This window comes from Onychomys torridus, chromosome 23, assembly GCF_903995425.1.
Source record: "Onychomys torridus chromosome 23, mOncTor1.1, whole genome shotgun sequence".
In the NCBI taxonomy this organism is placed as follows: Eukaryota; Metazoa; Chordata; class Mammalia; order Rodentia; family Cricetidae; genus Onychomys; species Onychomys torridus.
Window position 1 is genome coordinate 62,108,049 of NC_050465.1, and position 24,750 is coordinate 62,132,798.

General features: G+C 42.1%; 1 protein-coding gene across 2 annotated transcripts in view; it reads right to left on the reverse strand.

Annotated features, from left to right (window-relative positions):
• Nucleotides 1–24,750, reverse strand: part of Pax3 (paired box 3) — a 95,185-nt gene that overhangs the window by 11,790 nt on the left and 58,645 nt on the right. For both annotated transcript variants that reach the window (XM_036173334.1, XM_036173332.1), the window contains exons 5-7: nt 19,488–19,693; nt 9,038–9,203; nt 7,805–8,019 (exon numbers count right to left, since the gene is read on the reverse strand). In XM_036173334.1, the coding sequence (XP_036029227.1) occupies nt 7,805–8,019; nt 9,038–9,203; nt 19,488–19,693 (587 nt within the window). The remainder of the gene's footprint in view (nt 1–7,804; nt 8,020–9,037; nt 9,204–19,487; nt 19,694–24,750) is intronic.

The window sequence follows — 24,750 nt, forward strand, 5'->3', positions numbered from 1 at the left end:
ACAAACTTTTTATTCTAGTAGCTTAGTTATAAACAAAGCAATCACACTCAATTTTGCTTTTCCTCTTCAGTGGCTAGAGGAATTCAAGTGAGCTAAAAGGCCACAGGCCGTTGTCTAAGTTGTCTAATGTACAGAAGGACAGAGCTGACAGAATTGCTATTTAAATCAACTCGACAGATACACAAAGATGAACTCAGCAGAATAGGTTTGCCTGCGGCTCTCTTCAGGATACTGATGCTGTCATTGACTGCTGTGTCTTCTCTGTCTATGAAAAGGAGATTTGGGCCAACTCATTGTTACTCTCACAATTCTCCAAATACACATAAGTCAAGGGGTAGCAACTAGAGTCATCATAAGCCAGGGTATCCTCATGTTTTTAAGGGTAGAGACCTCAGCCTGTAGAGCAAAACTCAAGGTACCAGGTCAATGGCAGCCTGTGTGGATTCAACAAAGGAATTAACAGAAGTGTATTCACTATGAAGTGGAAGCCCCTCACCCCTCAGCAGAATATGGTCTGTTGGAAATATACAAATGACCCAGAGCTCTTCTGATGTAGCTGGAACAGGCTCATTTATGATCATAAACAGCCTTGAGTACTTCGTAAACACATGGGGCTCCTCAAGCCCTGGGAATGGGCTCATGGGCCGCTTTGGAAAAGAACCAGAAAGAGGTAGAGGCTTTGGGGAGACAGCCCCTTTCATACGGAACGTGTCTCCATCCCAGCTTTGTTTGACACCCAACAAATCTCTTTAATCAAAATCACCCCTCTTTCTTCCACAGATGACTTTCTGGAAAGTGTGAAGGAAGGAAGTGGCTCCTTTGGGAACTGAGTTAGTGTAGCAGACCACCTGCTTGTCTGGTTCTTCAAGGCAATAAAAGGTAAGCTGAAGGTATGGGATCTGTGTGTCAAATGTACAAAACAAATGGCCTATCAATAATACTAGCCTCAATTAGCTTCCGAGTGTGTGTACCCAAAATGTCCGGGGCAGGTGGGGTAGGGAACAGCTCTCTTGAAATGAGAGCTGATTGTACCACCAAATCAAACCTTCCTGTGTTTACCTGAAATAACAACACAAAAGTAGAGGGGCACAAAGAAATATCTATGATAATAAAGACTTTCAGCTGGGCAGTGGTGGCACACGCCTTTAATCCCAGCACTCTGGAGGCAGAGCCAGGTGGATCTTTGTGAATTTGATGCCAGCCTGAGCTACAGAGTGAGTTCCAGGAAAGGCGCAAAGCTACACAGAGAAAGCCTATCTTGAAAAACCAAAAAAAAAAAAAAAAAAAAAAAAAAAAAAAAAAGATTTTCATTAACACAGATGAAACAGAAAAGCAAACCATTGTAACTATCTTTACTGGTTTGCTTTAATGGCCATCATCGTCCGTCTGTATACTCAGCTTGTCTGTGGCAAGTTCTTCCTTAGAGCTTAGTGAACAAGCTACCACCATTCCGCCTTGCTGCTGAAGACTGTGAGATCATGATTAACTCGGTGGTCAAAAGAAAAATATCAGCAAAATCAAAAGCAGTCTCAACTTTAATGTATCCATGTTAACACTTAGCTGCTTCACCTTAGTAAATTTCAGCATTAACAAATGTTTGTCAAAAGAAACTGTATCGGGCAATTGAAATCTAATTTGAAATGGGACCAGGATAGTCTAATACATATATGCATGAAATGGAGAAACTGCCTAATAAGCATAGCTGACACCAAATATGCAATTTACATACATTACACACTAATAATCTCAATTTTAATACTCTTCTTTAAAAGCAACTGGATGGGTATTTGAGGTAAAGGCTTTCTTTTGTGAACTGTGAGTAAGATGCTGGCATCTTACACTGTCAATTGCCATCTCATTAGCCTGGAGATCCAGCCACCCTTTCTGTTACGTTTCAGGCCTGGGATCTCAACACTACAAGTGTGTGACAATTCAACCAGACTGAGATGGATGATCAACAAATCTGATGAGCTCCACAGACCGACCCTCTTTTCCAGAAGCACTGAGTACCAAGAAGACATTCAAGCATTGTCAAGCTGCTTTACGATTCTTTACGAGAATTTTTCCCTCTTGGTAGATTAGCCATGAAACAGGACAGGTGTAAGGGTTATTTGATTACATCTTCCCCAAGACCTGGACAAAATTTGAAAGGCAGCCTCTGTCCTCTGTGTGTAGCTTTGACCTCAGGATTTGTTACTAACAGTTAAAAGTTCTCTAAAACAAAATCTTTTCTTTTACTTTCTTCTTCTTTTTTTTTTTTTGTAATTTAAGCCTATTTTCTTATTTTGCCATTGGTTTCACTCATGAGCAAGAATGAAACCCTGCCTGTATGTTCTAAACATAAACTGTGCTCATAATGACCCAGATTTATACCAAATGTAGTTTTGCATGTTGCTGAATTGAGTGCATCTCAAAAATGTATGGCCTCTGGAGCTGCAAATAGGACTTCCTCCTTTTAAAGAGGAGGGGGCTTTAGACTGAGTGTAGGAAAGCCTCTTGCACATCAAATGGCTCCATAGGAAAGGAAAAAAAAAACCTCAATGATACAAGAGTAAATGAATCAAAACCATATGGATCAAATGTTCCCTAAAATACACAGTTTGAAAAATTAAGGCGAAAAAGCACTTGGCAAAAATGTGTTTTAGGTTTTACCAAACCCAAAACATTTGAAGAATCATTTGCAATTGTTGATGAACCCTAAATGCTGCCAAGTTGGCCCATTTTCATAGATGACAGAGCATCGAGAATTCCCCCAGACCCCCTGTAACCCAGTGATAGGGCATTTCACTCAAGAGCTTGTTGGAAGCTGTCGACAAATCCTGCAAAGTTTATAGAATAGGTGGAGGTGGGGCATGAAATTATGCAAGTTTGTTAATCTAATTGCCCATGTTGGGGGTGTTGGCTATGTGTGTTTTGGGGGTGGAGAAGCACTCAGGGTAGTATTTCATGCAAAGGAAAGTTAATTAAAAGAACATGGGCCACATGTTAATGAGCCTCATGTCTTGAGTGTGTGGTAACATTTCCTTGCAATCCAACCTCCAAGTCAGTGTCCTCTGTCTCGACCACATGTGCATAGATAGGATACTGAAGGCTGGAAGTGAAAGGATATCAGTGATCTGTGTGTGTATGGGGTCTGCATTGTCCGAAGGTTTCTGCTACCAGGGAAACTCCTCACTAGGGTGAGTTGGGTGGTCTTCTTGGGGCATACTGGAGCCTCATTCTGAGCTCTATCTCCTGGAAAGGTTAAATATGTCAGACAGCTATTCAGAAGGTAGGAAATATTGAGGTTTTAACCCACCTTGCCCCTGTCCATCTCTGAGAATCTTGCCTCAAGTGTCCCAACAGATTCAGCCTTTGCTAACAAAGGGGAGGCCAGCCCAGCCCTCCATTTGTGAGACCATTTGACCGGACTCACAGGACAAGCAGATCAAGGTCAGTGGCAGAGACTTGTAACAAAAATGTGGTACTCAGTGTTCCAAGAAGAATAACAAGGGGAGGGCAGATAAGAGAGTGGGTATCATTTGGCAAATGATATGTCTGTCCATCAGCTCCTTATCACAAAACTAGAAATCGACCAATCCCAGTGGCTCACAACTGTATTTCCAGCAATAGAAGACTAACAGAGAAAGGTTGCTACAAACCTCAGGCCCACCTGGTAGAGTGAGACCTTGTGTCAAGAGGGGAGAAAAGCAATGAAATGAAAAACAAACAAAAGATCAGGAAATCTTATTACACATTGGTTCGCATACATTTTACTCCCTGCCAGGTTGAATAGTCAACAATGTGCCAACGTCAGTGATACTAGAGAAAATGTCAAATAAAACACACAAATATTTTTAAAATGCCAAACAGACTCTACAGAAGAGAGCTACAATGAATTGGCCACAATAATTCAAAAGAACATACCATCAGATGGAAAATCTATACACTATAATCTATCTTAATTGTCAGAAAAACTAAAGACGTAAAAAGAACCCAGAGTCAATGTACAAAAATGTCGTGAGTGGCTGTCCTGAAAAAACTTCTCTGCTGTCACCATGGAATGTTTGTAATACTGTCAGAAATTAAAAGATGAATGAAAATCAGTCAGGCTTATCAAAAAAAAAAATTCTAAATTAACCTAAACTTAAAACATAAATTCAGGGGCTAGAGAGAAGGCTCAGCAATTACTAGCACTGACCGCTCTCGCAGAGGACCTGGGTTCGTCTTCCAGCATCCACATGGTGACTCACCAATGTCTGTTACTCCAGTTCCAGGGGATCCAACACCCTCTTCTGACCTCTGCAGACACCAGGAATGCATGTGGTGCACATATAGCCATGCAGGCAAAACACTCATGCACATAAAATAAAATGAATAAATCTAAAACCAAAAAAACTAAATTCACTAAAAACTAAAAGCTTAGAAAACTAGTCTCTATCAATATTTTCAAATGTGACTGAAATCTTGTCTCCACTTTGCCTTGCAGTGTGCTTCCTTTCCACTCAGCTATGGACTAGATCATCCTAACCAAGCAGCCATGAATCCCAGATTCTAAGTCCAACCCCTTTCACTAATGGTGGGTTCAAACCTCTGGTCCTGCCACTGAACTGCCTGCTCAAAGGTGACCAGACAGAGGGGAGAAGGTGGGAGGGCCAGTGGTGAATCAGAGAAATGACAATCATACCAGTTCTGTTCTTCGGATCCTATGATCCAATCCATGTGTCAATAATGGGATCTCCTTAAAGCAGAAACTATGGGACCATCACTGTCTCCTTATTCCGCTCAGGTACATCTGAACCAAGTTGTTAGAACTGGGTTTGCCATAACTTCCTTTATACTAAGTTCTATCAAAGCCAGACAATCAAAACCTTAAGGGGCATTGCTGAGAAGCAATCCATCCAAAAGGCTGTAGAAATCTGAGTTCTAGCCCCAACTAGAACTCATTTCTCCTCCATTATTTTATAGATATGCTGGGACCATGCAGATCCACTCACTTCCTGTCCCATCCTCAACTTTGTCTGAAAGACAGTGCTGTCTCTTTTCTGACTCTTTGGGAATGCTCTAAGAACTAGGACAACATGGAACCCTACTGGTGCTCTACAGTAGAAACACAAAAGACACTACTTATTCACAAGCATTAGTACGGAACTGGTAGAGTAGGTCAGGTGAAATAAAGAAATACAGGTGGGAAATTGCCTGTGAGAGTTTTGAACCATTACTAGATGTGAAATGACCCCACCCTGGCACCAACTCTGAAGTTACTGACAGTTGAAAACAGACAGTTTTCTTGAAGGTGAGCTTTAATGACCAGAAGATCAATTTCTAATGCATCCACTTAGATACTACTGTTATAATATTATTCCCAGACCATTGCGTGCAAGAAACTAACCATTTCACGTACAGAATTTGAATTCATGTTATTTTCATTACAACTCAAGAGAGTAGGGTTGTAAGACCTTCTGATGCAATCCTGCCTCTCACAGAAGCAGCTCCCATAGAAACTTTCAACCAAATCCATCCATTAAAAAGGCTGTTCTCTATGGGACCAGACAGATAGCTCAGAGGTTAAGAGCACTGGCTGTTCTTCCGGAGGACCCAGGTTCAATTCCCAGGACCCACATGCAGCTCACACCTGCCTGTAACTCCTGTTCCAGGGGATCTAGGACACCCTACACAGATACACATGCAGGCAAAACATCGGTGCACATAAAAATGAATAAAATGAGTAAGAACTAAGAAGCTGTTTTCTGGCCTCCAAGTGACTGATGATAAAACTTGCGGAACCTTTCCATGCTGCTTCTAAAGTCTGGAAGAAGTTTCTACACAAGGAATCTGAGTGCTACAAAGCTGGCTGTTCCAGCCTGTCACTGTCCTATAAAATTGCATCCCCAAATGCCAGTACTTGGAAATCAAAGGGGCTGAAAGTCCTGTAGGAATGCCTCCATTGTTTTCATGATGTTATTTTCCTGCTGAGGTTTAAAACCACCTCTCACTTCTTCTTCTCCTTGTTCTTTTTTTTTTTTTTTTTTTAAGCCCAGGATGTGCTATAGGAATCTATAAAACTTAATTACATTTACTGTTACAAAAAAGGATTTATGAACTCTTGCCTTGAGGCAGAAATGTTTATTTCATTGCCTTTACCATCCAGTCTTTTCAACTCCTGTGGCTTTGAACTTCTCAGCTGCTAGGAGTTATCACCATTACACAGAGCCTGAGCGCTCCACTCCGAAGACGCACACCACAAGTTGAAGGAGCCAGGAAAGGCAAAGATATATGAGTCGTTATTTTGGCCACCCTTTGTGCCATTAAAATCTCATTTTCTGCCTATTAGAATACCCTCTCGGTGCTTAGGCAGCGGTGATAGCCCGTGATTAGTGTGTAATTGGGTATAATTGTCTTTTCATTTTCTATTTGTGTCATTCTGAGCCTCTCTCTGTTTTCCTATCCACCAAGAAGAAAAGAGAGGTAGAGGAAAGATAAAGCTGTTAAAACTCTCACCCTGAGCCCCAAAGAGATCCTCGATTGCAATTATAGATTGCCATCCCTTTGTGACAGTTCTCCAAATTCAGTGGGTGGCTCTGCTTGCCACCCGGGCTAACTGCTCGCTTCTCTCTCTCTCTCTCTCTCTCTCTCTCTCTCTCTCTCTCTCTCTCTCTCTCTCTCTCTCTCTAATAAAATCAAGCTATCTGTATTTAAACAACTGCTAATAACGTCAAGTTCAGACAGATGCCACGTGTAGGAAATTTAACCATCCTTCTGACATGCAATTATCAGGGCAATTTATTAGTGCAATCCCCCAAGAAAAGCTCATAGTTCAATGCAAATTACAGAAACAATTACAATGTCCAAATATTTATATAGTCCCAAAGACTAGCAATTCTCCTAATTTGTGTTCCTATACCTCATTCATTCCAGATTCTGCCGTCCTCAGCTGGGTCTGTCTCTGTCTCTCTGTCTCTCTCTGTCTCTCTCTGTCTGTCTCTCTCTCTGTCTCTCTGTCTCTCTGTCTCTCTCTCTCTCTCTCTCTCTCTCTCTCTCTCTCTCTCTCTCTCTCTCTCCCCTCTTCCCTCTTCCCCTCTCCCCTCTTCCCTCTCTCTCTCTGTCTCTCTGTCTCTCTGTCTCTCTCTCTCTCCCCCCCCTCTTCCCTCTCCCCTCTCCCCTCTTCCCTCTCTCTCTCTCTCTTTCTCTCTCTCTGTCTCTCTCTCCCTCTCTCTCTCTCTCTCTGTCTCTCCCCCCCCCCCTCTCTCTCTGTCTCTGTTTCTCTCTCCCTCTCTCTCTCCCTCTCTCTCTCTCTCTGCCTTGCTCTGCCCTTCCTTCTCCTTCCCCTCCCTTTCCCCCTCTTCACTTCCTCTTCTCTCTCTCCACAGCTTTTCTGCTTCCTCTCCAATGGTTATGGCAGAGCTTTGGTGTTTTCTAATGAGGATTTTCCCTCAAAATTCTGTCAGCCGAGCAAATGCCATTTGAAACAGACAAACGAACAAAAACCAAAAGGAGAAAAACCCTGGCAAGTTTGCAAGGCTTTCAACCAAAGCTCAGCGCTAAGGACAGGGAAGACATATGACGAGTGCCTTGACAGCTGACTATAAACACAGAGTGCCCATGATTGCATTCGAAGTCACTTGAATTGTAAGTCTAGGCTACAGCTTTTGATGCCTCCAGTAGAAAGGGAAGAAAGAAAGGAAACTCAAAAACTGAAATCATGTGGCTTGTATAAAGAATACATTATGGTTTACGTTTAGCAATTCATTATACCGCTGCCTCAGGGAATTGACGATTCAGTTCTGGTAACGGCGAATCATCTGTCTAGGAACACAGGACTGACCTGAGGTGAAAGGCCATTGCCAATGGCGGGGTTCATGGGGTTGGAGGGCCCCGACGGAGGCACAAAGCTGTCTGTATAGCTTGAAAATCCATGCCTGGTGCTGGGGAGGCAGTAGGCAGAGCTGCTGTCCGGGTTCGAAGGAATAGTGCTTTGGTGTACGGTGCTCGGTGGAAGCGGCTGAGGTCTGTGAACGGTGCTGCTGGGATCTGACACGGCTGAAAGGAAAAAGAGGATCAACCATGATGCTCTCTGGTAGACCAGCAGAACGAGTTCAGTACAGAAGTTCCCATTAGCAGTGACCCATTTGGTCAGATACTATAAGAACTCCAAGTGCACTTCCTACTGATCAATTGTAGAGTCACACACCAAATACAGTTACATCTACCTTGGCATATCTTCAAGCACATAACTATATATAAACTCCCAGTTCACACTCACCTAGAATAAGAGCACAGATACCACACTGGCAACACTAAAAAAAGACAATTTGGGTAGTGAACACAATGGAATCACTACAGGTACCAAATTTCTCATCAAATGTACTCTTTTTAAAAAAAAAGTTTATTTATTAGTATTTTATGTGCATTGTATGTGTGACTGTGTCAGATCTTGGAGTAACAGACAGCTATAAGCTGCCATGTGGGTGCTGGGAATTGAACCCAGGTCCTCTAGAAGAGCAGCCAGTGTTCTTAACCACTGAGCCATCTCTCTAGCCCATCAAATGTACTTTTAAAGCACTAATGCATGAATAGAACATCAAAGTATTACAAACACTGTCTTCCACAGGCCCAAAATAACATCCTTACAATTTAACATTATCCCATTTCTCTCTTGCCATAACAAATTACAACTTTATCAAAGCTCACATTCCCTGAATTACAATTGCAACAAGTTATGATCCTAGAACCTCAGTTGATTGCAACCAGGACTATAAATACAGTGCTCAGGTTTTAACAAAAGCAGGAAAACAATCCCATGTTTCTTTGGGAAAGTTGCATTGTTTTTAAACAATGAAATAGTGTTACATCACAGCACATTTTATCTAAAGAGCTTCAGATATAGTCCAAACTACTTCTGAGACATGGCAGGTATGTCTAGGGAAAGCTGATGTCATATGATTGGCACACCAACAGCATCACTGTCAGCATAACAGGCAGAATTCACAGTGTAAAACAGCCAATGGGAAGCAATGGGGAGTTGCATCCGTATCACCCTGTTTTTCTTCCTAGATACCTTGTGGAATAGACGTGGGCTGGTAAGAGGTCTCCGACAGCTGGTATGTTGGCAGGGTCGGCATGGCGGTGGGAGGGAATCCCCCCGGAATGAGATGGTTAAAAGCCATCAGTTGATTGGCCCCAGCTTGCTTCCTCCATCTTGCACGGCGGTTGCTAAACCAGACCTATGGATTTAATTTAAAATTTGAGGATTTCACTGATGAAATAATAGTACATTCTTAATGAATTTTTCATGCTAAAACAGATTAAAGGGCCCTTACTGACAGGGCAAATACAGGCAAGAGCCCCCTGTCTTCTGTCATATGTTGGGGAGAAAGGAGAGTTAAATGTCAGGGGTCAGGAAAGGGGCTGCAGGGACCCTATGTGGACTTGCATCAGTAAAGCTGGTAATGCCCCTGGGCAGGGACTGCTAAGCAGGGTTCAGAATAGTGAGTGTTCTTTACTGCTGCCATCAATGCCATTGCTCCCTCATATCACAGCCTTCCAGGAAATCCATGAGGCACTTGGACACCCCCACACACCAGCATTCACACATAGGGTGCATGTCCTAAATTTGACCTTGCCAATTGCATACTCGAAGCCTTGGACTTTATATTCATACCAGTCTATTTCTGTATGGCTATAATCAGTGTAAGTATAGGCCCTAGGGCAGTGGTTCTCTACCTTCCTAATGCTGCAACCCTTTAATATAGTTCCTCATGTCGTGGTGCCCCCCAACCATAAACTTATTTCATAAGTTGTGACTCCATAACTATAATTTTACTGTGGTTGTGAATTGCAGTGTAAATATCTGTGCTTTCTGATGGCAAACCCTATGAAAGGATCATCTGAACCCCCTTAGTGGTCACGACCCACATGTTGAGAACCACTGCTCTGGATAGCCACATGAGCCGCACATAAATTCATCCAAGGAGAGCCATTTTACTGTCTTTTTCAAAGTGTGAAACATCACACTGATCTCAATTAGAATAGCTGCTGATGAAGATCTTCAAAGAAAAAAGAAATGCATTTTGCAATGAAAATTGTTTCTTTTGGTGCCTGTGTTACATACTATAATGCTCTGTGTTGAACACTATACTAATCACCTATATTGTGAAAAATCTGTTGGAAAATAATTCGTCTTCCAGTAATTCAAAATCCCAGTCTTCTTGTGTGTCAATGGAGAAGAGAAAAAGATACCGACCAGAAATATAAATGAATGTCTAACATGTTGAATGGTGTTATAAAGGTTTTTAATTCACTTCAAGATCTTGCCCAACTGTGATTTAAATCTGCATCATTAAGATATAAAACTTGGAGTAAATTTTCCAGGGTGTACACATAGGAGTCTTCTCTTGTGGTGTAGTAAATTCTATCAATCAAAAGTATTGTCATCTTTATATAAAGCTCATTGAAACAACACAGAGAAACACATAGCATTTGAGGTTGAAGGTTAGGAGGAGATGAGATGCTTGGCATTCAGGCAAACTCCTTTATGGAGCCCAAAAGAATTTCTTGCAGGACACAGAAACTCCATGTTAGGAAATCAAGGAATCAGAAAAACTTTAGGTTGGGACAAAGCTTCTGCTCATTTTAAAAGTTGGATGTAATTGTCACAAGGATTATATCTCTAAATAGAGGTCACGGTAGAGAGTAGAAAGATGTGATCAGCTTGGCTAAGAAAAAAGAATCCAACAGGGAAAGTCCTTGCCTAGAATGTACATGGGAGAGAATTTGCAAGAGTCCATTCCCTCCACTATATGGGTTCCAGGCTTTGAACTCAGGTCATCAGGCTTGGTAGTACCTTTACACACTGAGCCATCTCACTAGTCCCAAATATTACCTTTTAATGCTCCTTATGTTTCCAAGAGGAAAAGAAGGCAATCCAATATTTTCCCATGTTGATAAATAATTGAGTTTGAGCTTCACTTGACTTAATAAATCGCCACCTGGTGTAGCGGAACCATGAACATTCTATTTCAAGCCCGCATTTGGTTATGTTTCTCCTTGGGAGTCTAAACTATTATGACTCCCAAAGGCATCATGGGAAGAAAACCAAGGAAGAGCTAGAGGTGAGAATTCATGCCTGAAGGTACTTACCCTGTCACCCACCCACTGTAGTCAAACTTACATGACAAAGGGACAAAAGACCCTCTGGTTCAGAAAAGGTTGGTCCATCACTTATATAAAATCAACTACATGCCACAGAACTCCAGATTTCTGCGCTACCCTGGGAAAAGTGAATTCCTAGATGTCCTAAGGTGACTTAATTCACATATTCACTATCCCGAATTCCAGTGACCCCTCCATGAAGCCCTCAGAAACCTGTACTTGGAAGTTGCTGAAGCATGTTGCCCAGCTCTCTACCCACTGCCTTCTATAACCTTTAGATGAACAAGGCAGCTTGGATTGACCAGAATTGGCTATGCTTGAGCTCCCCGAGAAGCTCAGCACACCACTGCTTCCTTCAAGGAGCATTCTACCAATGTCACAGACCAAGGCTGAAAAATGGAAATCTAAAGCCATGCCTTTAATCTCAGGGAGACAGAAGCAGGTGGGTCTCTGTGAGTTCAAGGCCAGCTTGGTCTACAAAGTAAGTTCTGGGACAGCCAAAACTGTTACACAAAGAATCCCTATCCCTTCCCTGCGCCCCCAAAAAAGGAAAAGTAGAAGTTGTCTTTGCTCAAATAATGATGAACAAACATCACCACTTTTCACAAACAAACAAAGTGGCTAAGGATTTGAGGTTTGTGCTCATTTTATTTTTCCAAACTGATACTAGTAAGTATTTGAGAAGTAGCATAAACCATGAGGGGATTATTTTTAAATGTTTATTGCATGGTACCTTTTATAGCTACAATTAAAAAAAAAACTGACAGGAAGGAGCTAGGTGTATATCTCAGTGGTAAAAAAATTTTCCTAGCATGTAAGAGGTCTCAGGTTCAAACTCAAGCATTACAATAAAAAAAAAAAAAATCAATAAAAATAGTTGAGAAGCAAACCTTTACTGAAAAAAAAAAACAAACTTTCAACATGAAGTTCAGGGTTCCCAAAGGAAATCATCCTAATGTTTCAACTGGAGCTCCCAATATCCAGAGTGCTGTTCTGGAGAAAACCAGGCCCAGTGAGGAACCAGCTCAGCTCTGGCCATTTCATCATAGAGTTTTAACGATCTAGCTAAGGCCAACCTCGGTGCTTCTAGCCCTACCCATGCCTGCCAGACACATTACTAATGCTGAAAATGGGATTTAGCCTTTGCCTCCTGATGCAACTCAGGAAGCATCTTCAATTTCCAGCTGGAAAAAGAAAAGCTGCCCTTGAAATGACCTTTATTTTAAATACCTTTGTCAACCAAACATGTGATATTGGAATGCTGTCATCACCCTATACTTAACTGAAGAAAAAAACAATCCTTCTGCTCAGATACCTCTTATAACTCAGTACTGAATTATCAATCCCTAACAGGCAATCAACACATAATCTACTGTATCATGTGAATGCAGGATACAGAATGGGTCCATCCCCAACAGGTTGAGAGACTTTATGACTTGCTTACAATTCTTAAAAATGTCTCATTGTTAGGGGCTGAAGGGATGTTAGGGGCTAAGCAGTTAAGAGCACTGGATGCTCTTCCAGAGGACCTGTGTGCTGGCTCACAACTGTTTGCAGCTCCTGCAGTTGTTAGATAATCCAAACCCCTTTTCTGGGCTCTTCATGCACTGGATACTCATATGGTACTCAGATATTCATGTAGGCCAAACACTCACACACATAAAAAAAATGTATGTTTTTGAAGCAATATCTCCATATTTTGAAAAGAGTAACAATAGCAACAGAAACAAAGAACAAGGTTGACAAAGTCAGCTACGTATCTGTTAAGCCTGAGTCTGTGATCTCTAAGTCAGTGTAAATTTACTCTCTCCATGGCACCTCTTCTGGCTTTCCCATCACTGCTAACATGCTAAACAAGTGAGGGCAGGAGGAATACATTGCTTGATGGTCTACTGTCATATATAGTTAACTGCCTGTAATTGTCTGGATAATGTCAAATATGTTAAATATACCCCAAAGCAAGTTCTTATTTCAATCAATGAAGAGCAGCCTGGCTCATTTTCACCTGTCCAAAGTCTTTTCATTTTGCCCTTGAATTCATCAATAAAGCCATAGTTACATTTCTTAAAAGATAACCTCCAAGTGGATTTCCACCATATTATAATACCCACCGGTTCCATGGGATAAAACTTCAAACCATTCGAAAGTCCTCTATAACATCATGATAATCATGATGGGAAAAGGTTTCAAAATGAGAGTATAATTTTCACAAAATTTCCCCTGACCCGAGTGAGGTGATCAACTTGTTCAAACTCAACCCTGCATAACTCGGGCTGGGAAGAATTAGTACTTCCACGGTGCAAGTGCTTTTCATTCAGCTAGGCACCTCACTGAGCGGTCAGAAGTGAAACCCTAGCTCCCTACCTGCCGCTGCTTTGACCTTGACTGCTTTTCTTGGTGTCTGTGGAGTTCTGTTCTCCCGTTTGCTAAATGAGAACTACACAAAACTACTGCAAGACGTTACTGGGACCATTTAAGAAAACAATGTGGCAAAGCACGTAAAAGGATGTTTGGGAGGTATTAAGTGTTCAATGAATGCTAAGTATTAAGTGAAAAGCTCACGTGGACATTTCTGAGAAAACCTCATTAAAAAGCCTGGCTTGGTGTCCTTCACTCTGCAATCAACAGCCAGAGCCTTTTGTGCCGATGAGTAAACAGAGAAGTGCCCATGGAACACCTCAAATAATTGAGAGCCAGCTTGACTTGAATGGTGGCTTAGGTTAAATTTGCTTCCAAGTTTCATGGATTAGTGCTAATTGTCCCATGGTGTGAGCCTAATTTTGCCCATCAATAAATTACTTGTTCTCATTTTTGGTTTGTCCTCACGGGCAGCCTAACCTACATTATTCCAGATGGGTTATTTCAAATGCAATTTGGAAAAAAAAAATGGGAAGGAAAACATAATACTGGGTCCTCTGAAAGAGAATTCCACAGGATTGTAAAATGCTTCGCTGAACACTCGCCTCTGTGGCCAGGGAGAGTACAGGCCAAGTAGGTAATGTCAGGACATACTGCTGCTTCCTCCGGACCCTCTCATTCACTCCCATCTCCTTCCTCTTCCAAGGCCCTGCTCTCCGCAGCCCTCCCTCCCAGAAGTTCTGCTACCCAGCGTTAGCCCTTGTATGGAGGGAGAGCAGGCAGAGGAGGGCTGCCAGGTTCTCACATGTGTCACAGGTCCGTGGACACATGCAAGACACATCAAGACACATCAAAAGCAGGGTCCTGTGGAGTGGCAGGGCACTATAATTTCATTCCATTCTAGAGTCAGGGTTTTCTGTACCTATCCTACTTTCTAAACTGTAGAGGTATGTTAGATGACTTTAAGACTCCTTTGGGCTTTCCTGAGAATCCCAGACTTGTAGTGCAAAAGGTCCTGAGAGATCGTGCTGCCTAATATATTTTGTTTCCTTTTTCTTATTTTATTTTATTTATGTGTGGGGGTGTTTTGCCTACCTGTATATTTGTGTATTACATGTATGCCTGGTGCCCAAGGAAGCCAGAAGAGAGCATTGAATCACCTGGGACTGGAGTTACAGATGGTTATGTAGGTGTTGAGAATTGAACCAGGGTCCTCTGCAAGGGTACCAAATGCTTGTAACCACTGAACCATCTCTCCAGCCCCTCCTAGTAGTTTTCAGTTTTGGGATAAGGGAGAGATGATATTTGAAAATATGAAATCCAGAGACACTGCCCCCGGCTAAAACTTGTGTAGACAGACAGACGCATGCACGCACGCACACATACACACACATGCAAGCACATCTCACGTTGTCCAGATCTCCTGAAATCTATCCATGATTACCCTGGTGGTCCTTGAATCCAGGCTGACATCACCTGGTATAATTTACTCCATACTTTAAAAAAATGAAACTAAAGTCCAAGCTCAACAGAACACTCTTGGCAAACTGGGACCAAAGGCTACACCTCCTATCTCCTGGTCAAATGCTGTTTCCACAGGTCACTGTCCTCTGTGTCTTCTCTCCTCTTGACAGTAAGAAACTGGCCTACTTCATTCTGATATGAAATGCTTACTAAAATGTTTGCACGCCATGAATATTTGCAAGTAATTCTGTCTCAATAAAACCTTCATGTTCTCATTATTTGCTTTTGAACAGCCACCCAAAGATTCAGCAACTAGTCTGTCTTTGTCTTTTTTCCTGATTTCTCTTTCCTTCCTCGTCTTCTTCTGACATCATTTCTAGATGGAGCCTTTGCTGCACCAGAGAGAACCTTAGCTTGCTGTGTGCTCAGATTTGGCAGCGAGAAACACAAGTGTCCAAATAAATCTCTATACAACCCTGACAGAGGCCTTTGTTTTTATAGCTTTAATTTCATCTCTATCCAGAAGAGACTGAAAATATTTTTCCTCAAAGGGGTGAAACATGGAATGTAGACGTGGTTTGGGCTTTGAGGGTTTGAGGTTTGGTTTTTCCCAGGTGCCCAGAAATTAAAGTAACTCACACTCTCTGGCTATCATTCAAAGTGCGTTGACTTAGCTACCACTTTCCCATCTCTTCCCGAGGACGCCAGCATTTTCTGCTGGCATTTTAATCAGTGATTAACTACTCCCTTTTTTTTCCTGCTGGGTTAAGTAAAAGATCCATATGCTGGTTGTTCTAGGGAATTTGTTAGGCTGTAGATCATAGCCTGGTGCTAGACATGATGTGTCTCAAGGGAACTAAAGAAGCCATAAGGAATGTAAAGAGTCACCAGGTTAAAGCCACATTAAGACAGCTGTTACATTAATGAGGGCCCTGCTTTGGAGGGGTGGTGACCATATAGAAAATATGAACCACTCTTTATTGGTTTGATCCCATGTCCTCTGAAAGTTAATAGGCTATTATTATTGTGCTCTAGCCTTTACTGGGCCAGATGAGAATGCTGGGTTCCGTACAAGTTCTGTGGGTTTGAAAGTTACATTCATTTTTGACAAAAGCAAGAATGAGAGAACAAGGATGAACACGCTTCAGATTTTCATTCTTCTTTGTCTCATCATTCTAAAAGTTAGTTCTTATTCATACTGCATTCAGAGCTGATTATGGATCAGTCTCTGGAACCTGCCAGTACACAGGCTTGGTCAGCCATGAAGTACAAGAGTCTTGCAATAGGATGGACATTTACTGGGAAATCACTGGACCTCACTTTGCATTTAAACTGGGCAATCATGGGACTCTAACAGAAGCAAAATAGATGTATGTTATATCAGTGGTTATAGTATTACAGCATAAGAGAACTACTGATGCCCTCAACCCATTTCACTAGGATACACAGTAAAAAGAATCCTTGTCCATGGCTAACAAAGATGGTTTCTGTCCTGTGTGGAGAGAAATGAGTAGAAGAAGTCAACTGTTGCATTTTTTTTCAGTGTGAGTTTGTGTGTGTGCGTGTGTGTGTGTGTGTGTGTGTGTGTCTGTGTGTGTGTCTCTGTCTGTCTGTCTGTCTGTGTAGTTCACATGGAGGAGAAGCCCATGCACCTGTGTTCATGTACATGTGAAAGTCCAACGTTGATGTTAGGAATAATCTTTGATCTTCTCTATCTTTTCCATCAATCAAACCCAAAGCTGGTCAATTGGACTAGTCTGGTGTTAGCCACCTTTCTCTGGTGATGCCTTGTCTCCTCCCTCTGAGGCTGAAATTACAGCCATGCAGCCATCCCCAACAGCATCTACATGAGTTCTGGAGATCCTGGCTCTGGACCTCATGCTTGCTCAGTAAGTGCCTTAACCATTGAGCAATCTCCCCAGTTCAATACTTCCAATGCTAAATCGTCAGTCTCAAGAAGCCATGTCTGTGGCTCTTTTCTTTACCCTTCCAACCCACTGCCAGCTGACACAACAGCTGCCTGCCTTCCACCTCAGAATACTTTCGCCATCATCCCATCCTTGCCAACACCATGATCTACTTCTTGCCACCATCCCCAGTGCTCTTTACAAATGTGAGCCAGGTAGCATGAGAGCTGAGCCTCCGCAGGGCGTCCTGGGCCTGACTCTGCACTTATCCTTCTTCCACCCTTCCTCTGTTCATGCTCCAACCAGAAGGGACTAGTCCTGGCTCTCTCCAGAATGCCTGGATGGAAAACGGAGTGGTCATCTCACATGCAGCCCAGGCACTTCAAACTTTGCCCCTTTGCTGTGCCCTGGGATGAGTATGTTCCCCTCCCCATCCCTGACCGATAAATACTTGGCCTACATTTTTCCTCTTTTCTCTAAGATCTCATCTTTTCTTTTCTCCACCTGTGCAATGCATTTCTATCTGCTTTGTTTGTTTGTTTGTTTGTGGTTATTTGCATGGTGACTTCGTTATCCTTACTAGACTGCAGCAGGTCCTAGAGAGAACCACTAGTCCATCTCTCCACCCCTTGACTGCTCTAGTATGACAGACCATATGGAAGGCTGAATAAAGTAATTCCTCTCTCTAGACTCTGCCTCTGGAAGAAGCTGTTTCTTCAACAGACAAGGTAATGTAGTGGACAGGTAAAGGTGTTGATAAGAGAGCATGTCAACAACTGAGTAGCTCACTGCCAAAGTACCAGCCTGACTTTGACCACGAAACGCAAGCCGTGTTGTATGGCATTTCCAGATAGAGAAACTCAGCTTCTGGGATGATACGGAGTTCTGGAAACCCCTTAGTCTTGTGTGATATACCCAGAAATTGAAGTGAAAGTTCACCACTGGCTATGAAGGCATTATTGTACACTCACAAGAGACATGTTAACTTACATAGCCTTTTCTAAAAGCCCTCCTAAGAGTTCAAAATGTAATTCGGGGCTTAAGAAATGACTTAGCTGGTTAAAGGTGCTTGCAATCAAGCTTGATCTGAGTTCAATTCCTAGATCCCACATGGAGGGAGGAAAAACTGACTCCCAAAAGTTGTCCTATGTCCTACACATGTAACACACACACACACACACACACACACACACACACACACACACACACACACGGTCATGTAAAAAACTGAACCTGAATGTCTTAGTTTTCTTTCTGTTGCCATAATAAACACAACCAGTCCATCATCCATCCAAGGAAGCCAAGGCATGAACCTGGAGGCAGGAGCCAAAGCAGAGACCATGGAGGAACACTGCTCCCTGGCTTGATTCCTCTGGCTCATGCTCAACCTGTTTTCTTGAACTACCTAGGACCACTTGCCATCAGATGGTGTGTGGGAGACCAGCTGGGAGACTGGCTCTCACATTTTACGACAGGGTGCTCTTGAGGAGAGAGGGATCAAAGGTTTAGATAGAAGGATAGAGGGGGAGAGAAACAGAAACACAGGACAGCCTCAGGAGAGCCTGGATCCTTATCCACCGGCCCCTACTGTCTCTTCTAAAAGGCTATTTATAGGAATGCCCAGGGCGGGAGCAAAGACACCCCCCCAACTCAGCCAAATGCAGACCCTTCCAATCACCTAGTAACCACACACATGGTCAAGCCATCCTCTAATGCAGCTCTGCTGGGTAAAGCAAGCTCAGATCTCACTAGGAAATCTTTCTGGGCCTCCACAATGGGACCACCCACAGTGCCTAGACTCCCTACATCAATTAGCGATCAAGAAAATGCCCCACAGACATACCCAGAGGCCAATCTGATGGAGGCAATTCCTCAAGTAGACACATCCCTCTTCCAATATCTGATTTGGTTGTCAAGTTGACAACCAAATCAGATATCATAATGATCTTAAAATGATATAATTGCTTCCAAACTGTACAATTTGTAAATGAAGGGAATACTGTATGTATTTTTGCACAGTTTCCTAAGGGAAAAGGCCACAGATGAAGCATGTGGGATCCAGTGATTTCTATCCTAGCAGACAGCGGTGTTAGCTTAGGTAATTATTTAACTAGCTTAAGTTTCTATTTCCTTATCCATCGATTGGGGATTGTAACTATATCAACCAAGGGTTTTAGTGATGATTCATGAGTTAAGCGAAGTAAAATGTAAGACTTAAAATAGTGCCTCCTGCAAAATAACCACTCAAAGTGTGTTTGTCATGAACCTAGAAGCTACCTCAACAGTCATTTAGTTTCTGGTACACCATGGGGATCTGAGAATAATGAGTATACAGGATCCTAGAATTCCGTGCGCCAAAAACATAACCTCATAGCAATCACCAAACCTGCAGATACGCATTCACTATAAGCACTATTGCTAATGTGGTTTTCTTGGTTTCAAACACTTTTCAGCTGTGTGCCATACATCTAGAAACCCAGCAGGAGTCTTAGGAGTCTTAGGAGTCCCCATCAGCCTGGGCTACATACTGAGACTACATCCCCCACACAAACAACAAAAGCATTGCACAAGAGGATGGGGAGGTTCTCCCGGGATCTGAGAAAGCATCCCACGTCTGGGCATCAGTACCTGCACTCGGGCCTCGGTAAGCTTTGCCCTCTGGGCCAGCTCCTCCCTGGTGTAGATGTCTGGGTAGTGGGTTCTCTCGAAAGCGCGCTCCAGTTCCTCCAGCTGCTCTGCGGTGAAGGTGGTCCGACTCCTGCGCTGCTTTCTCTTCAGCGGTAGGTCAGGTTCAGAGTCAATGTCGGAGCCTTCGTCTGATTGCGGCGCTGAGGCTAAAAGCACAGGAGGGGAAAGAAAAAACACGGTGAAATTAAATAAAAAAGCAAGTCTCCCCAGCCACAGTGCCTGAATGTCTTCTCGTGGACACCAAGCCCCTCATGTAGTGCTATAGCGCTGTTAAATGATACTTAGGACCTTCCCTACTCTGCCTCCCTGCAGCAACCCCATCCCACTCCCGCCCCCAGAAATATTTGCCCTGGGTATCTGTTATTCTGAGCTCTTAGAAAACAAAGATTAGTCTTATTCCCTTTCCACAGCCCCGTGCTTAGTATTTGTCTGTGTGATAAGTGAAACATGGTCTCCCTACATAGCCCCGGCTGGCCTTGAACTAAAAATCTTGCCTCATTCTCCCAACCGCTGGGATTTCAGATGTGTGCCACCATACCCAGCTTTTGATTTGTTTTCTGATAAATTCTTACTAATGATGGAGGAGAACAAATGAGAGGAAACAACATATATTATGAAAATGCTGTAACAAAACCCATTATTTTGTGTGTTAACTTTTAAATTTTAATTTTAAAACAATATACTAATAACCTTTATGCTGGAAAAGGTGTGGCTAAAAGATTTTACACTTGATGTAGTATCTAAAAGTAATGAGTAATGGTAAACTATTGCAGGATTCCCATATACTGTAGACTCTGCTAGTACTATAAATCAGTATCTCTCGTCACCAGAAACTGGGAACTGCTTTAAGGAGAATTTCTGTTTCATTAATGATAATCTCAAGAACTAATCCAAAAGGGAGACACTGTCTGGTGAACCATCCCTAGAGTGAAGTTCAAAGTCGGAGCCTCTGCTGAGGCGGAGTAGCAGTCTGGATTAGCTGCCTGCCTGCAGGAGCCCAGGGCAAAAGAAGAGAAGGGTCGGCCTCTTGTTCAAAAGTTATCACAAATTTCAAGAGAGCATTACCCAGTGCTTAGACCCTTCTCAGGGTCCTGCATGACTGCACAGGACCAAAGACCCTGAAGCTGACCCTACCGTGCCTTCCCCCCAAGCAGCTTGTTTCTTTTTTATATTAATGTGAGGGGGGTAAGCTTTATAATTTAGTATGTGGATGACTAGAAAAAGAAGTGAGGACCAGAGAATGAGATAGAAATGGAATGAACAATCCACTTCTCCCATAAAAGCAAGATCTGAATTCTTTAAAAAAGAAGCTGTAAGAAGGGCTTGAGAAGCTTGGGACACCAGTGGTGCCATTGCTGGGCCGTCATTTGATAGAAAAAGAGATGGTACATGGTTCTCCTTGTTTCCTCTAAAAGTATTAGTGCCTCCACAGCAGATTAGTCATTTCCATAACAGAGCATCTGTTCATCTATAGAGAGTGGTTTCTGTCATTCGAAGACATGCAAGACCAGGGCACTAGACAGGAAGGGTGCCCTTAACCAGACACTGGGGCAACAGAGTTGTCCATGGCTATCAGGGACAGAGTCTGAGACATGAGGAGGAGCTACAGCGGCTTTGCTCCTGAGCACGTTCAAACACACCCTAAAACCTCCCCCAAAGAACTGGGGGTCCTTCAGAGAAGGGACTGAGATGTGCTGTAGCAAATGGGCACATCAGTCAGAAAACAGAAAATTCTTCGTATCACCATCAAGGTCAGGGTGTCAAGATGGCCCAGTGGCTAAAGACACTTGCCACATAAGCCTGCTAATCTGTTTGATCCCCCAGGACCCACATAAACATGAGAGAACTGACTCTACAAAGTTGTTCTCTGACCTCCACATATGCACCTGACACGTAAACATGCAAATACACACACACACAAAACACACACACACACACACACACACACACACACACACACACACACACACCATATATACAAACAACAAAAAGAATTTTTGCAAACATCCAAGTAATTTATTTGCAACTCAGACTGGTAGGATCAGACAAGCAGTGAGAAAACACAATGTGTTCTATACTTCTAATTGTTGTTGTTGTTGTTTTGACACAGGGTTCAACTACTTAGCCGAGGCTAGCTTCAAACTCAATGTGCAGTCCAAACTGGCATCAAGTTCATAAACTTCCTGCTTCACCCTCCAGACAGGTGGGATCATAAGTGTATGCTATCATTCCAAGCTATTGATCTAAGTTCTCTCTCTCTCTCTCTCTCTCTCTCTCTCTCTCTCTCTCTCTCTCTCTCGCTGAGGATCGAACCCAGGGCCTTGCGCTTGCTAGGCAAGTGCTCTACCACTGAGCTAAATCCCCAACCCATCTCTCTTATTTTTTATTATTTACATATTTGAGGGTGGAGAATGGGGTAACAACACACATAAGGAGGTCAGAGGACAACTTCCGAGAGTCTGTTCTCTCCTTCTCCCATGTCCGTCCTGGAGCTCAAACTCAGCTTGTCAGGCCTGGGAGCCCTCTCCCTGTCCCCAGCACCTCTAATTTCTTAAGAACAAAATGACTTCTGTCCTACAGAAATTAAAACTTCACTGTATTTTACTACAAATTATAAACTTCCCAAAAGGTGAAGTGAATCCCTAGGTGTCATTGTAAGTTTTCTATTATTTAACACTTTTATTTTTGATGCACATCTAAAGATTGGAAATGAGGAAGCAGTAGATTAGCTACCCAATATGACAAATTACAGAAAAGACACTTGGAAACAAATGTACTTCACATAAAAGCAAAGCATACATATACAGTGCATTCAGTATGTGTTACATCATGTACATTTTTTTCAACTTACCCTCAATATAATTCAATATAATATTCAATACAAAATTACCTCATTTGAGATAGATCCTATTTTAGGTATCATCTTTAAACACTGACTTCCTTTAACGATGAGAATATTTTAAAGGAACATGCAAAATAAAATGTCATGTGTTAAATTATAAAGTTCAACGACTCCCAATGCAACCTATATGAACAACTATTTGATAAAAGTGAGCTAAATAGCAAGGCAATGATTTGTCCACAGTTTTAGAGCAGTGGTTCTCAGGCATGTGAACCAGCAGAATCTCTCAGAGGACTCGGAGAAACCAGGGTTGGCATTTTAGGATTCAGTAGCTGGCTCTGGGACCTTTGAATTTGCATCTCTGACAAAATCTCAGGTGATAACGTGACAGATGTTGGGCAATCAAAGAACAACTTCTAGCAAATATTCCATATTATCTCTTTTCCCTCTCAAAATTCCCAAGCATATGAAATACTTCCTGCCACACTTTATCCACAATTGTCACTTTTTTCTATGTATGTTTAAATTGTAAATGCTACACTCCTGGAGAAACAAATCGCCTATCCCCTGAGGAAACCATTCATTTCCACAGACCATTTTCCTGTCCCATTCCAGATTTCTGTTGCTCTGATTTCTCTTTCCACAGTGAATGTAGGTGAAAGGTTCAACAGAGACAAAGGTCTTTCCAGAGCCTTCCTTTGCCTGTGAGACTTCTAAACCCTCATGGCCACATTCTGTTACTATGATCCCATTAGGATAAAGGTATGTGGAAATTTTCATGTTTCCTTGGGGACTCTCTGGGGTTATTAAACTCTTCCAAGTAAATATGATGTGCCATGCACTGTCAGGTCAATTAATCAAAATCTTCTCTGGTTTCTGAAGAAAAAGCCTGGTTGGATTTATAAGTACCAGCAAGAATTAATCCTGAGGGTCAAGACCACCATGTTTTACCTAACGATCAATATCCCCAGAAAATAAACTCTGTGTGGTCAAGGCCTTCTCCCTGACTTGCTTATACTGGGGACTTGGCACACAGTAGGTGCTTAATAATTACAAGATGAATGAATAAAAGTACACAGCAAATTTTCAATTTTTTTCTAGCACTGATTTCTCTGCTAATCTACTTCTCTGAGATAGAGACTTTGCTCTCTCTTAACCTCCCAATATCTATTTAGAGGTGTGTGAATGGGTCTGTGGGTTCTTAAAAATTATTTTTAAAGTTTTCAAGGCATTTGTATACTTGTAGGTGTCTTGGGAATAATTATCAATTTTTCTCAAAAAAAATTGTGGTGTGTGTGTCTGTGTCTGTGTTGTTGTGCATGTCTGTATGTCTGTGTGTGTGTGTCTTTGTGTGTGTGCATGTCTGTGTGTGTGTGTGTGTGTGTGAGTGTGTGTGTTTTGAGGAATCACCTCAAGTAAGCAAATAAAAAGACTCAGAATTTTTGTAATACAACAGGACAACCTTTTCTACCACAAACAAAATTCTTTAATGAGCTAACAACAAATCACTACTTTTGTTTCTAATCTGAACACTCATAAACAGTGGAAAGTTTTAGATAGCAGCGTTTCAGACAACTGAAAGGAAATCATTTCCTTGATTTCTCTACTGGAAAATTATTTGAACCAACTGATCATTTTTGGCAATACAAAGCCACAATTTTACAAGCTAATTGTAACTTCTCCCCATCTGTAAACCCCAAAAGCATGTGGGCTTTAAAATATGTATAGTCAGCAATCTAAGGTTAATTGACCAGCTAGGAAAATCTAGCTTTTTCTAAGATGAAAATACTACTATTTCTCCTATCACTGAATAGAGGTGAAACTTAGTATTTGTGCAGAACCTAATTCCCAATAATTGAGTGATTTGGATCATTCATCATTCACCAAGAGCAAATCTCAGTTTTAAGTTCCAGTTTTGCAGCACACAGAGACCACCATTTCCTTGTAGTTCAAGTATGATCCATATTCTGTATTATTCAAGCTAGTAGAACAAACTGGATACAATATGTCCTACATACAATATGGAAAGGTAAACAAGCCTTTTTATTGCAGCTTGATAAAAAGAAATTACAGGGTTGTTTGGAGTTTTGTTTTTGTTTTTGTTTTTGTTTTTTTCCTGAATAGAATGCCTGATGCTGTGACTTGGGGACTAGACAAGTAGATGTCTCAGCAAAAACTTGCTAGGCTGTAGAAATTCGATTCTATATGATCTCACAGGTATCTTCATATGCAAAATTTGCTCTATGAGGATAAAGAGATTGTTTTCAAAGTTCAAATTTCAGAATAGCTCTCATTAAAAAATACACATCAGTATACAATGCATGGCCTGAAATGGAAATTTGAACTATAACACAACTCACA